General features: G+C 31.5%; 1 protein-coding gene across 2 annotated transcripts in view; it reads right to left on the reverse strand.

Annotated features, from left to right (window-relative positions):
* Positions 1-15,080, reverse strand: part of Msp300 (Muscle-specific protein 300 kDa) — a 232,951-nt gene that overhangs the window by 37,010 nt on the left and 180,861 nt on the right. For both annotated transcript variants that reach the window (XM_017622295.1, XM_017622287.1), the window contains exon 21: positions 4,140-4,247. In XM_017622295.1, coding sequence (XP_017477784.1) covers positions 4,140-4,247 — 108 coding nt within the window. The remainder of the gene's footprint in view (positions 1-4,139; positions 4,248-15,080) is intronic.

Genomic DNA, 15,080 nt, shown 5'->3' on the forward strand with positions numbered 1-15,080 from the left:
AAAAAACTGATTCTGTGAATGCGAAAATGAATCGGAAAAAAAACTCTTCAGAAAATCACAATTAAATATTATTTCAATTATTGCTGAAGGATAAACATATAAGCTGCGAACATTTTTAATATAGAAAAAATTTTAGTTAATGCACTTTTGTATAATATGCGAGTATAATAGGCAGTATTTCATGGTTTATAGTTTTTTTTTTAATAAATAAATTAGACTGAACCAAAAAAAGGTCGCTGTACACTCAGGAGTGTCTAAAATATGCTTGCAGGGCAATTTCGATTTTTTTTTGCGAATGTAAGGATCACCTTTTTACGTTTTTCGCCATATCTTCAGCATAAAGAGTTGGATCTTAAAGTATAATATATTTATATTTTTTCAAAGATCATTGCCACGTATAGTACTTCGCTTCCAAGGCATTTTCGAGTGTTTTTTTTTCCGAACGTAGGTGTCGTTTTTTACAGTCAGATTTCAAATTAAGATATATCGCACACGATCTTCAAAAGTGCCACAACTCAAAATTACACGTTCGTCAGAAAAGCGAAAAACTAAGAAATAATCATATGGCCTAAGGTTTTTTCAACAAGTTATGGAGAAGCTCGGCCAAACACTAACATATGTGTAAGCGCCAATCTATTATTATGATTATTATGACAAAAAATTACACCAGCTTTTGCTGCAAGGTAAATAAAGGCTCTGTGTACATTTTTAGTGCATAATTTCAAAAATGCCAATTTTGAGTTGTGTCACTTTTGAAGATCGTGTGCGATATCAATGTTCTTGACTCGAGGAGACAATTTCGAAAAACAATTTTTTTTACCCCACGTAAAGTATCACCCTAATGCCAGTAGATCAAAGCTCGCTAAAAATCATTCAAATTTGTCAAAGAAAATTTTCGATTAATCCAGTAGAACTTTTTAAAAAAGTATTATTGCGGTTAAACGGAAATATTTTCATTATTCCAGTAGAACTCTCTTAGATAATTATTTTTGAGCCGACCCCTAGGTTCGGCAAAAAAAAACTTTTTTGAAATTGCCTTGCAAAAATACCTTAACACGCAGAGCTGTATGGGCATTTTTTTTTGTAAGGTGATACGGTCATACGGTGATGTACATAAGTATATATCTAACAGCTAAAATATACAACTACAGTTACATTAAATAAAAAAGTACTAAGTACGCTTTAATGTTTGTAATTTTATATAATTGTGTAATTGAAATATAAGCCAACTACACTATCATGTTGTTCGAAGCTTTCTAAAAAAGCAATTAAAATACTACCGAGCTACTAAATATAAAAGCTAAATTTTTCAATTATTTTCAAGCTTATGTTTAAGCTTACATAAATGTTCTCTAAAGTGTCTAAGTTGTATTTGTAAAGGAGTACGGAATGTGGATTTAATTTGAAAAAAAAAACTAACTTGCCCGGAAGAAAACTTTTACGAGATATGGTCAGAAAGTTCCCGTAGTAGAAGGGTTGGAAAGAGCAGGGTGTTTTTTAATTTTTTTTCATGTACGACGGTGTCTTACGCCTTAAAAATCCCAAAGGTGCCAAAATCATCGACTTTACAGACGATATTGCTTTAGTCGTAACTACAAAACATCTTAGCGAAATAGCAAACGGAACTATAGCTTCTGATCAGTCGTGTCTTATGCAAAATGGACTTCAGCTCGCGGAGCAGAAAACAGAGTCGGCGCTCATATCCAGTAGGAAGAAGTTGGAGTTCGTCCCAATGAAAATCGGCGACCACAACATTACTGCGCTGCCAGCGGTTAAGTTAAGTACCTGGGTATCATGATAGACAGGAGGCTCTCGTTCAAATCCCACCTCGAGTACGTCAACGAAAGAGCACGCGGACCAAAGCAAAGCCAGCGGCAATTAGTCGCAAGAGTTAGCCAAAAGAGCCAAATACTATACGGTGCTTGAGTCTGACATTCTTCCACGCGGCATAAAGGCAACGTGCCGCCTGTGCGCGCTTCGAATATGCTGCGCGTTTCAAACCATATCAGACGAAGCAGCATTAGAAATCGCCAGAATGTATCCCGCCTATATACTGGCAAATGAATGATGACAACTATGGCGGAGAATAGACTGGATCGTTCCATAGCACGAGAAACTACCACCCAAATTTTGCAGAATAAATGGAGCAACGCAACAAAGGGCCGTTGGACATGTCGCTGCATGCAAGATTTGAAAAGCTGATTGGCAAGAAAGAACGGCGTGAAGGCTATGCTACAAAGCAGCGAAAAATGTACGACAGCATTTGACGCAATATGCGGTGTTTATATGAGGCGATGTTAGCAATTTTAGAGGAACCCAACTTCATTAGAAGTGATTAGTTGAAAGGCCGTTGCAGTGGCGCCATGTGGCGATTGTTGTTGCCTGTAAAATCGCCCCATGTAAACACCCAAATATCAAAGGCGATGAAGAGGCTAAAAAACGTCGAAAGGCTACGGTGTAACAGGCGGAGACTACTTAGTCGCCTTTCCTCCTCTCGATGTAGTGCTTGACGACAGACAGTCCCGTGGGGTGAGGACTTCGACGAAACAACATGCTTTTCTTGGATATATAGGGACACTTGAGAGTAGTGCGCTACTCCAACGCCCCTTAAAAAGCTGTTAAAGTATAAAAAAAAACTAATTCGCTGAGCGAATTTCGTCTTCAGTGTCTTGAAAATAGGAAATTTCAAAACAAAAATGGTCACAATCGGTCCGTTTTTGGTAACGTTATGGGCGTTTAAAATAGAGGAGCATTAGGAAGACCGCTCTCAATTTGTACTATAACATAAAAAAAAAAATTTATGTAAAAAATTGGAGACGCAAAAGCCAAATGGTGTCCAAATTGGGCTGGAATGTCACGTGTGTACATATACATACATATATATATATATATATATATCTATATATATATATATATATATATATATATATATATATATATATATATATATTTATATGGTATAAAATCTCGGGAAAATTTATAGGAAAGGAAAAACGATGGCACATTTAATATTACACGCCTTTCTCTTGATTCCCTGAACTTTTTGACCTCCACTCGTAAAGATTTTCAATATTTTTATTATTTTTTTTCTAAGCAGGTCTACAAGGATTTTATATATAGATAGCACTACAATTATATTACAGACTCTTGTATGTTTTATTTTTTATTTTTGAACAAGTTTCCAGGTTGGTTGCATCTTCAGTGTCAGAACGGGCACGGACTCTGAAGAAGGCACAACACCAACGCCGGTTCGTCGCCAAACCAAACATGACAGGTGGTGATGAAAATTCGTACTAAGATAAGGCATATTGGGCGTAGACTTAAAATTCTTTTACTAACTGCCGGCTTTCCACTAGACACGAGTTTTTAGCCCGTCAAATATTTGAAAATTTTAATCATTACATTTGTTGTCAGATGCTATTTTTTAATGGTCGAAAATTCTTTGCCATTTATTTATAGCAATGCCTAGTGGAAATACGGCATAACCACTGCTAAACGACTCATACCTACAAATCCTAACGCTCCCATCATGAAAAAAATAGTATTTGCTAACTAATTTATTAACCTAAAAATTTACTTTTTTTATATAAACAAGATTACGGCAAAACAAACTAGAACTAATATTAAGAAGAAGAGAAAACAACTGAAATAAAAACGAAAAAATTAAATAAATAAAAATAAATGTGCGATATATGAATGATGCGGTTGTGTTACTAATTTTATGCGACACACGCCAGCAATCATTAAATCGGATATTTTTTTTATTTTCAAAAAAAAAAAAAAAGTTAGATGCGTACATACTTGTAAGTATTTGTTAGTTACCCAAAATTCTGGATCTAATACTATTATTTTTTCAATATATAAATATAATAGAAGAAGGGAATTTAAAAAGGTGTTGCAATTATATATAAAAAACTATGTTAAACTTAGTATGCTTTGTGGATGTATGTAAATGTGTCGGTTTGTTGGGGAATTGTATGCATAAAAAAAGTGTCATTAACAATATGCTAAATATATATGTATAAGTATGTCAAATGCAAAACAAATAATTTGTTAATCACATACTTACATACATATGTAAATGTATTTACAGACAGAATACTTATATCGCGTTCGCATTCGCGCGCAAAACAACGTACCTTCAATCCTTGCAGCATACCATCCAAACTTGCGCTGGGCAAATTGCCAATGCCATCTTCGACCGTCGACAGGGATTGCAGTAAATCTTCGATATCGTGCGTTAACTCCTATAACATTCGTATTAATAATGTGAGTTGTATTTAAAGTGAAAACTTGAAATTTGTTGTTCATTTTTTTTTTTTTTTTTTGATTGCATAAAACAAAAGCCAACAGAAAGTAGGGAGAAAATGAGAATAATAATGCCAAACATATAGAACAATAAATATAGAATAACAAAAGTAGATAAGCAGCGAAATGAGTCAAAGGGATGTGCAAAAAATTAAGCCACTGATATATTTTATTTTTTTTTATTTTCTATGCAGGAAACCCAAAATTGTGCGAATAATAAATATTTAGAAACAAAAGAGAAACAGTTGGAACGATGAAACAAATAGCGCAGAACTGTTTGTAAAAACAGATGATAATACTTAAAATCTTGTACGATAGAAACAAAGACATTTCTTTTTTTTGACACAGCGTTTAGTTATGCTATGTATGAGTTGTAGATATGTACATGCTCTTAAAATAGCGAAATGTTATTAAATGAATGTTTGCGTATTAAATAAAAATAATAAAAATATCGATACTGTTTTTCAATTGACATTATAAATATTGTTATATTTAAAGAGTTTCGCTAAAATATTAGGGAGAAATATTAAAATTTACATTAGCAGGACCGCCTTGAAAATAGCTCCAAAAATTTAGTTATTTTATATGTAAATAAAATTATTATTATTTTTTTTTAATATTATTTCAAAAAAATCACCTCATATGATCAAGAGGTTAAGCTAAAAGGTCTGCAAAAAATGTTTAAAAACTTTACTAACGGAATCAAAATAATAAAAAAATTTTTTAAATAAATTTTTTTTTTTTCAATCACATCAGATGATGAGGAGTTTAAGCTTAAAAGGTCTGGAAAAAAATATTTAGACATGAAAATAATGGTCGCTTTGGGAGTATTATCAAATGTCTAGCTAACGTAAATCTTAATATTTTTTTCGAAATATTTTTGCGGAGGTCTTAAAATATAACACCGTGTGACAGTCAGTTTAACACACGTAATAATCAACATATTCACAAAACTTGCACCAAAAATTCATTTTTTTCCTATTCTGAAGAATTTTTCCTTTTAATGGGTACCCATATTGTTATTCTACAATGCACCGCATCTTTTGAATAATTTTTTTATTCAATCATACTCTAGAAATTTCAAAGTCCTTAAAAAAAAATCCTTACATCAGAGAAAAAAATTAAAAACGCAGTTATGCTATATTTGGCTCCTAGTTTTTTGAATATATTGATTTTTACGTGTGTGGAAAAACCTCAACTTTTTTTGGTGAGGCACCCTAATGTATGTTTATATACAAAAGACAAAAGTGTTTATTTGAGGACACAGGCAATTTAGATGATTTTGTAGAAATGCAATATGGTTGGTTTTTTGAATGCAACAGGTTTGAGGCCAAAAGAGGAGCGTAACTTAGGCAGCAAGCATTTAATTTTTTGTTGAAGTATGGAGCTTAGAAAATACTTTGACATGCATGACCTATGTACATGTATTTAGATGAGATGAAAGATGGCATATGCACATATCGTTAATTTAATGTAGAAATCTCCTTATGCACCAAGAGCTCTGTTACTTTCTCAAAGATAAAGCGACTTAATAGAACAAAATTTGCAAAAAAGTCCAAGTTAAAAAAATTGTTTTTACATTAAGTTAACGATACGAGCATGGTTTTGTTCTTACTTTGATGCAGAATGTATTAATGCCCAAAATTGGTTTACTAATGGTTTTCGAAGCATATTTTTAACCCAAATACGATATTAAGAAATTATAAAATATCTCGTCATCATCAACGCTAGTGTTAAATTTTCACTAAGCATTAAACGACATAATTTTAAATGACAATGTTGCGTATGAAAAAAAAATCCGTGTCATTACATTCATAATAAAAATAGTCATTACGTCTGCTTTCACAAGGCATTTTTTAAATAGCATACACTTTTTTGTGATTTTAATTCCTAGCGGGAATTCGTCATATATAATATTAAAAAGAGACAAATTTTACAAGAAAACAAAAAACAAAAATTCCAATTTGCTTACAGAGCTATTCTCAAGATGTCAACAAATCTAATGAGGCATATTCTGCTTTTCGTACGAATCAAAAATTTGAAATTTGGGTTTAGAAAATTTTACGATTTTCGATTCGTATGAAAACAAGAATGCGCCCCAATATTTCTATGAAATTTGTTTTAAATTTCATGCCAGCAGATGCATCTTAGAGCAAACTGAGGAGATATCTAAAATAAAAGATTCTAAATAAATACCCGCTGTCACCATAAATTGTTTGGTTTTTTATTTAGTTGTATATTTAGAAAGTAAACAATTTTTAAATGAAAAGAAAAAAATATTTTTCACTTCATATCTCAGCAGCCAGTTCGAAAACGACTCAGAAAACTTTTCAAAAATGTCCTATCTTAACATATTTTCAATACAGTTTTAGTAGAAATAGGGCATTTTTGAACCGAATTCAGTAAAAGGGGAACGCCCTATTAAAATCAATCAAATTTTGAGAAACAAATATGAAATAAAGCACTGCTGAAAAGTTAATATACCCTTATGCACAAGTGCGCTCGCGTCTGCAGAATTTTGTCAGATAATCTATTCTGGATTCTGGTTATCACATTTGGAACGTAAGAAATGCTGCCAGTTGAAAGTCCAGCACAATTATGTTATAGGTTCTCAGATGGACAATGGGAATTTTTCGAATTCATAAAATTGTCGAAAGCTCTTTTAGGAAAATTTTGTAAACCGCGTTAAGTTTAAAGTTTGTAAGTTGAAAAAATGTTGTCTTTTTAATTTGTAGAGTTTTATAAAAGTTTTCAGTTCTTCGCGATTTCTTGACTTATGGCCATAGCTATAGCTTTTAAAATAGCATTTTGATAAAAAAAAAAACAAGTCATTTACAAATCCTTTTTTCTTGTGATAATAACCGTTCATTTTAAGGCTAAAATAATGGTAGTATAGGCAAACGTGAGGTGAAGTAAAAGTAATTTCAAGGCATCCCAACTCGCAGCTGAAATATTATGATCCTTACACACCAAAACAGAATCATGCACATTTCAAAGGAATTGCGCGCATTTTCAAATTTACATTAACGTACTTACTTTACGAGGAAAAGTGTTTTTTTTTTTTTATGTAAAAACATTAGGGTGATTCAGAAAAAACTAATTTTTCCTCGGAACCATGTTTCGGAAAGTTTCGTTTAGATGCCACAATAAGTCTCAGAAAATATGAGCCGTTAATATTAATATTAGGAATGTCGAATCACCAATATTTCGAAATTTTGTCCTCGAATAACTTTTGAACGAGTTCACTTATCGAAAAATGACTTCAGACCTTTTTTGTTGAGCTTTCAATTCAATTCAAGTACAACGTATCGTTCATTAAATATAAAAATCAGAAGTACAAGAAAACAATTAAAAAAAAATTTTTTTTTCTGAGTCACCATAATAAACATACATACTTTGATATCTAAGTAGTTGCCAAATGCAATTGTGTTGCTCCGGCTTCCACGCGACATAAACTTGCCGTCTCCAGGCTTGGCTATTTCTGGAAGACGAATACTCTTCCTTGCCAAATGCAAATAAAATTAGATTTGCAGCTTTTCACAATCGAATTGAAATTACTTTCGTATCGATTTTACATAGAAGGTGGGTTTGCAAATTTTTCAGCTAATAGCTGTGCTTACACAGTTTTATCTTCTTTTTTTTTAAGCTTTCTATCTGAATTCCTTTCTTTGACTACACTAACTACATAATCCACTTTGTAATGCAGTAAAATTTGCACGATTATTTGCCACTTATTCGCACACGCGTTCACCGCTTGCCGGCACCGCTGCCGCTAAACTAACGACTGTCGAGCGCATTCCAAATGCAAATCAGAAATCTATTTTAAATGCCAGCAATGTTGCAATGAGACTGCAGCTGAAGGCGAGCGAGTTAAATGCAGCCACGCAAGCCGGCCATGCGGCGTATTTTGGTTTGTGTGCTCTTCTTCGTTTTTGAAATATTTGTGGGGCAGAATATGATGCGGCTGGCAAACGGTGTGTGTGTGTGTGTGTGTGTGTGTGTGTGTGTGTCTTGCATTTTCGTAGAAATTTGCAATAGACAGATGTGGACACATGCACTCACATGTGTGTAGTTTTTTGTATAAACTGCATGAAGTAAACGACTGGATGAGGAACCTATTTCAAAATAAGTAGTTCATTGCGAACTAGCCACTTGCCAACTGTTTTTGGCTAGCGTGAATTCGAATGAAAGGACAGACTTTTTTTAACTAGCCAAAAATGGAGCTGAAGTTTAAATGCAACGTTGCCCAATTCAAATAAGCCCAGAAAATTAAAAAAAAAATTAGTTAATTTTAGACATGTGGTCCAGTACCATGCCGAAGTGGACTAGTTATTCAGTAATTTTGTACAAATCTCATTTTCAGCTTTTACTTAAAAAAAATCCTAACACAAATATATCTGTGTTCGTATGGAAAAGTAGCTTATGTCGAAAGGCCGGCTTTAGTATAATGCGGCATTCCCTTTATTTTTTAAACGACAAGGAATTTTTCGATGAGACTTAAAAAGAATATTGACTTGCAAGTATCGAAACTATTTCTTGCACGTTTATTTGCTAAAAGTTGTTTAACGGCTTAGCGCCCGTAAGTCATTCGCAATCGTATGCTTCGAATGCCGATTTATACTAAAGCCAGCCTTTCGACATAAGCTACTTTTCCATACGAACACAGATATATACGCCGACGCTTGCGATGAGTGGGCTGCCGTTACCTTCTACCTAGTTGAGCGAATGGTTTGATTTTAAGTAATTTTAATGAAATAATTGAATTTAAAATTACTTTGATGACCACTCAAAATTGCCATAAATGTTTCAATTAGATACTCAATTTTATGTCATTGGCGGATGGCTCACTAAAATTGTGAAATATTAAAAAAAAAAGTGGCAAGTATTTGTGGAATGCTTATCGAACAATTTTCTGTATTCGAGCTCGTGGAGCTAGAGAAGAATCTAAAACAAAAACCAGTTATGTAACTAAAATGTCTGATTCCATCTATACGTAACTAATGGTCTGTTGGTTCCTAGAACAGTAAACAGTACCAGATATCTGATGATGATTACCGAAGTAGACTGATCGGACAGATTTCAGATCGGTCGTTTGATACGAGTGTTTAGAGAGCCCCAAGACAATCGCAACCTACTGAGCAGAAGGTGATGGAAATTAGCTGCTTACAGGGGCTTTAAACCGTCTGCATGCAAGTGATGTGCTGAGTCGATACTTTTAAAAAGTATCCAATAAATAAAATAGTATTGAATTTGGTTCTGAATTTGAAATATTATAACGGCGAAGGTTTAATATAAAGAATCAGTATTGGGTACTGAAAAGAAAGTATTGGGTACCTAAATCTTTTGAAGTTTTGGGTACCGACAATTCAGCACATCACTATTGCATGTCTATGTGATTCCGCACACGTTTCTTTAACCCTTCTGCAGTGTTTGGAATTTACGCCTGGTAATTTTGGCCCAATAATGGAGATTAGCCAATTTTAGGAAAAAAAACGATATTTCAATTTGACTTCAGTTAATATTTTATTTACGTAAATACTTTATCGGCAAGTGCTGTATGCTTACCGGTTCAAAGTTACCAGATTATTATTTTAGTCAAAATGCAGTAATTGGAATTTACCCCTTCCTATAATGTTTTTGGGTCGTTTTGACCTGATGATAGATATTAGTCAATTTTAAGAAGAAAAAAAAACGATACTTAAATCTGAATACAGCTAAAATTTTATTTATCACATGCAGACAAATTTGCCCTTAAATACTAAATAATAATTTGGGTCAAAATGGCCCAGAAACACCCTGGGTCTATGGAAATGAAAATGAAAATAAAAAATCAAAATTTTTTATTTTTAGATCATTGCAAAATCGTTATTTTTTAATTTTTATTTTTTTCATGCAAGAATAACCGTTAAATTTGGTTTTTTATTTTTTTTGGTCAAAAATAATCTCTATTTTTCGATTTAAAATTTTTTCGATCGAAAATAATCCTTGCTTTGATTTTTTTATTTTTTCGATCATTTTTAACCGTTATAACAGAGACTGCATTTTTATGACCGATTTAAATATTTATGCTCTAAAAAAATTTATCCGCAATAAGGGATTTAAATATGTACCTATAAAATATTTATCGAAAAAATAAAAATCGAAATTAACGATTATTCCTTATCGAATAAATAAAAAATCATAAAATAACTGCACAAATTTCAAGGGAAAAACAAAAATCTAATTTTAACGGTTCAAGCATGATTTTTATTATAAAGATTATAACCGTTACCGTCCCTGAAAAAACTAATTTAAGGCATTTTTTAGGCCTAAAAGTACGTTTACAGAGATTATCCTCATTTTTGAGCTGAACTCCTTAGTTTGTGATTAAAAAAAAAACAGATTAGCCGTATAAATTTCTCCCTCTTTAATCTGTAATTACAAAATAATTTCAGAATAAATCGATAATTTTTCGTTGTCCAACACATTTTTTCCGATTATTTTTGAGAAGAAGAGGAGAAATGTCAAATGTGAAGGTAAACAAAAATGGAAACTTGCAAGGAAAGGAGGTTTGTAAAGATATTTTTAATAAAACATTTCATTGAAATATTGAATTATTTCATTAAAATATATGAAGATTCCTAAATTTATCTGAAAAAAGTGATTACCATGGCACAAAGAAGAAATTCTCCCCTCGACTTTCACCACAAATTTGACAACAAATAATACTTGATTTGACTGTGTAAACGGGGTTATTAAAGAACATAATTTTACAGGGATTACATATATATGTAAACGTACTTTAAGCGAGGCAAGTTTCGAAGTTTCAGCAAGTGATTATTTGGGCGTAAAAATTGTTTATATTAAAGTGTGTAGGAGAGAAACAGGCCTTTGCTAAGCAAAAAAGGACTACAGATACATTACAAGCCCAATTAATCGATACGTCAGGTAATTAGAATCTATTAAATTATCTGGACTGAATATTCTACCGAAATTACCTTCCTACAGTGCTTCTAAAGCCCAGAACGCTGAACAGGAAAATTGTTTTACTACTCCTAAGCGATTTAAAGTTCTCACTTGGAATAATTCTAGAAACGGTATTGGATGATGCAACACTGCCTGAATGAAATTTCAAGCACCTTAATAAGTTTCCCTGCAAGATATTAAAAGGAGAGCCTACACTACTTGAGAGCGACGAGCTTTAAAGGCTGACCGAAAAGAAGGAACGCTCGGAAGTTTTAACAGAAAGTAAGTCGAGGTCATAAGAATTAGGGTGTATGTCCCTAAGAACAACCTCAGGGGCCTCGAAACCGAATATCCAGCACATAAGTACTAAAATTATGGAGCTAACACTTTCTCGCCTTTTTGAATGGTAAAAACACTAAAACTAGCCCGAACCCCAGACAAGGACGACGGAATCGATGTTTTACCACCCGACTAAAACGATGTACGAATAGCAATTTTTCTGCTGAAAAAAATCTGTAGGAAATGCACTTCGCCATAAGCGCCAACTTACTCGGGATGAGCCTCCTAAACACCGCATAATTAGAAGGTATTATCGAGCATTGTGTGCTTGAAAAGATAATAAAAGCTTTAGAACTTAATCGCTTAGGATCATTTTTTTGCACAATTACAATGTCTTTTGATAGCTGGATATACATAGAAGCTAAGCGAATACATATGGCTGAGGATGAACCAGAACGATACAAAATATCTTCTGACATCTGAAATTGGAATAAGCAAAGGACTTGGTTTATTTGGGTAACAGTATTAAGTTAATGCTATTAGAACCAAAAATTATAACAGCCTTGGTTTAACGTAGAATAAACCTTGCCAACAAGTGTTACCTAAGTATAAGTAGGCAGTTGACAAGTAACGCCCTCTCTATTGAGGCAAAAACCAGAGAATGCAGAGACGGAGACTTTGGTGTGTTCTAGAGCTAACAAAAAAATAAACAAAGTAACAGCTGGCGTGCTGTGTTAAACTCGAACGGTTATAGCGTCAATCAGGTTGAACGAACTGAGGGGCTGTCGCTTTAAGCCTTGAAAATTCACCATAGCTCTGATACTCTTCATAATAGGCAGCTGCATACAATCTAATTCTTTTTTGCTTAATTCATTTGTTTAATGCGAGAAGATTTTGCTGATTAAAGCTAAACAACGAAAGGATTGACGGATTTCAAGTCTTTGGATATTAAGCTGAGACGTTACACTGTAAAAATATATAGTTTACTTATAAACAAGCGACGGAAGTCTTTTTGGAGTCCTTACTTTAATGGTCTTCGAAGCCTACTAAGAATTCGTATAACTTTATTATAAAAGAGAAATATTTAAGGTCATTTAAAAAATTGCAATTCAGTGTTTGTAAGATACTTTCAGTGCATAAAATATAAAAACTAAGCAAATATTTATTAAGCTTGAGAAACTTATTAATAGTGTGAAATTTTGAATGAATTTATATAACGGTAGAAAATAGTCGATATTTTTATTTTTTATATCAATGATAGCATACATACATATAACATCGTTATTTGTATTTCCTCGAATAGAAAATTTTAATCAATTCAATTCTCAATTCATTACCAAAATATTTTTTTAACGTTTATTATTTGTTCGAGTAGATTTGTGCAGTATTTTTCGGATTTTTTTCTTCGATCGGCTTTCGAAATATGGTAATCGTAATTGAATTATTACTCTATTCGAATCGTATGAAATAAAATGGCAGCTTTTTCTGTCACTAATACAATTTTAATGACCACCCGAACTCGTTAAAGAGTACCGTAAACTAAAAAATTTAATTTTTAATCGGGTTTCGTTCGATAACGAATGGTCTTGTACGTGACCAGAGCGGAATGATATTTCTAAAATTGATTTTTGGATTATTGAGGCTTGTTTCGCTAGATAAAATCATAAAAAATTTTGATTAGGTCTGTTCTAAAAATATTGTTCAAATATGATCGAGTGTATAAATATTTTCAAATACTAAATTACTATGATCCAAAAATTATAGCGACTAACTTAGGATTCCTGATTAAAATGCACTTTTTTATGTATATGACCTGCTACCTACTTACAAAAATTAGCAAAAAAATTACAAAAACACTTGTGTAAAAGGATATCAAAACTTTTTTTGATAAAAAACCCTTTTAAAAATTCTGACTTAAAAATCTTGATGAAAAATTGTGGGTAAAAACTTTTTTGTTAAAAAAAGCATAAATTCACTTAAAAATCTTGATAAAAAATTTTGTTAAAATTTTTTTTTATAAATTTTCGAATTTAAAAAAAACTTATAAATTTTGGACCTAAAAATTTTAATAAAAAATAACATGACAAAATCTTTTGTGATAAACAAATTTATAACTTTTTGTCTTAAGATACTTAAAAAAAATGTTTTCTAAATTTCTGACTTCAAAAATATAATTGCTTAAGTGCCGTTTATTGCTAATGAAATGACTAACCACGCCACTTGCAAAATATTTATACGCTAGTAAACCAATTTTACTTTTCAAAATGTTACGCTTGTGTCAAATGAATGGTGTTTTGAAAATATGTGTTAAAAAATATTAATAAAAAACTGTTTAATTATAAAAAAAAATAAAGGAAACAACAAAAGAAAGCATGCGTAGATTTATGTTAGTTTTGTTTTATTTTTTTCTAAGAAAAACTACTTTTACATGAAATAAAACATAATGCTTAAAACAAAATATGTGTAAGTATGTTTTAAACATATTAAGTATGCGCATATGATGTAGTGAATAGTGATACACAATAATATGCTAATATGTATAAGCTTAGCGTATAAAACATATTAAAACGTATACTTAACGTATGTGGCAAGTACACAAAAGTTTAAAACTTGAGTTAAAACAAATAAGATTTTGAAAGAAATTTAAATAAAAATATGAACTAAAAATAAAATGAATACAAATTAAAAATTCCGGAGATAGTAGAGAAATAGATATTTACAATTGTGCAAATAAAAATGTTTAAATAAAAAATTAAGAAATAAAATAAATACAAATTAAAAATTTTAGAGAAAGTGTAGAGATAGATATATACAGTTATGCAAATAAAAAATTTTACAAAACTTTGAAATAAAAAATGTTTCCAAACAAAAAAAAATAAAAATTAAAATAAAATATTCAAATAAACAATTGCACTTAGTTATAAGTAGATGAATATTTAAATTCACATAAATTTAAGGCACAATATTGAAAAAAAATTAAAGTGTTTTATGTAAATTGACCTTAGCATAATAAATATGTTCGTATTAAGGAACAGCTATATAAAGGAATTACATTTTTTGCTAAAAAATAAAATATAAAATTTTTTTTATTAATTATAATATTTAACATTCTTCTGTCATGCCACAGCAATGCAAACGATCAATATTTAAGTCAATACAGATGCATAAAATATTAAATGCTTTCGTCAACATACTTTTATTACTGTATGTAAGTATGTATGTACGCATGTACACATATTTTTTAGTAGGAAACATTTAAAAAAACTATAACCTACAACAGGCAATTTTTCCATCCAAGTTTTTTTTTTTTGTTTTTTCTTGTTAGCAATATTTGACCAGTCTTCTGTGTACTTATTCTTTCTGCTTTATTAGTTTTGCGAGTGTTTTTGTTGTTCATTCAAAAAAATATGCCTTTTTTGGTTACTCCTTCGATTTTTTGTTGATATGAGCAAAAATGCTTTTCTTTTAAATAAATACAATAATCGTGCTTCATGTCGCAAATGAGTAGGTGTTTATGCGTCAAGGTATGTATGTATGTATGTAAATAC

Source organism: Rhagoletis zephyria, unplaced genomic scaffold (genome assembly GCF_001687245.7).
Source record: "Rhagoletis zephyria isolate East Lansing unplaced genomic scaffold, Rhagoletis_zephyria_1.1 Rzeph_scaffold_00047, whole genome shotgun sequence".
Classification (NCBI taxonomy): domain Eukaryota; kingdom Metazoa; phylum Arthropoda; class Insecta; order Diptera; family Tephritidae; genus Rhagoletis; species Rhagoletis zephyria.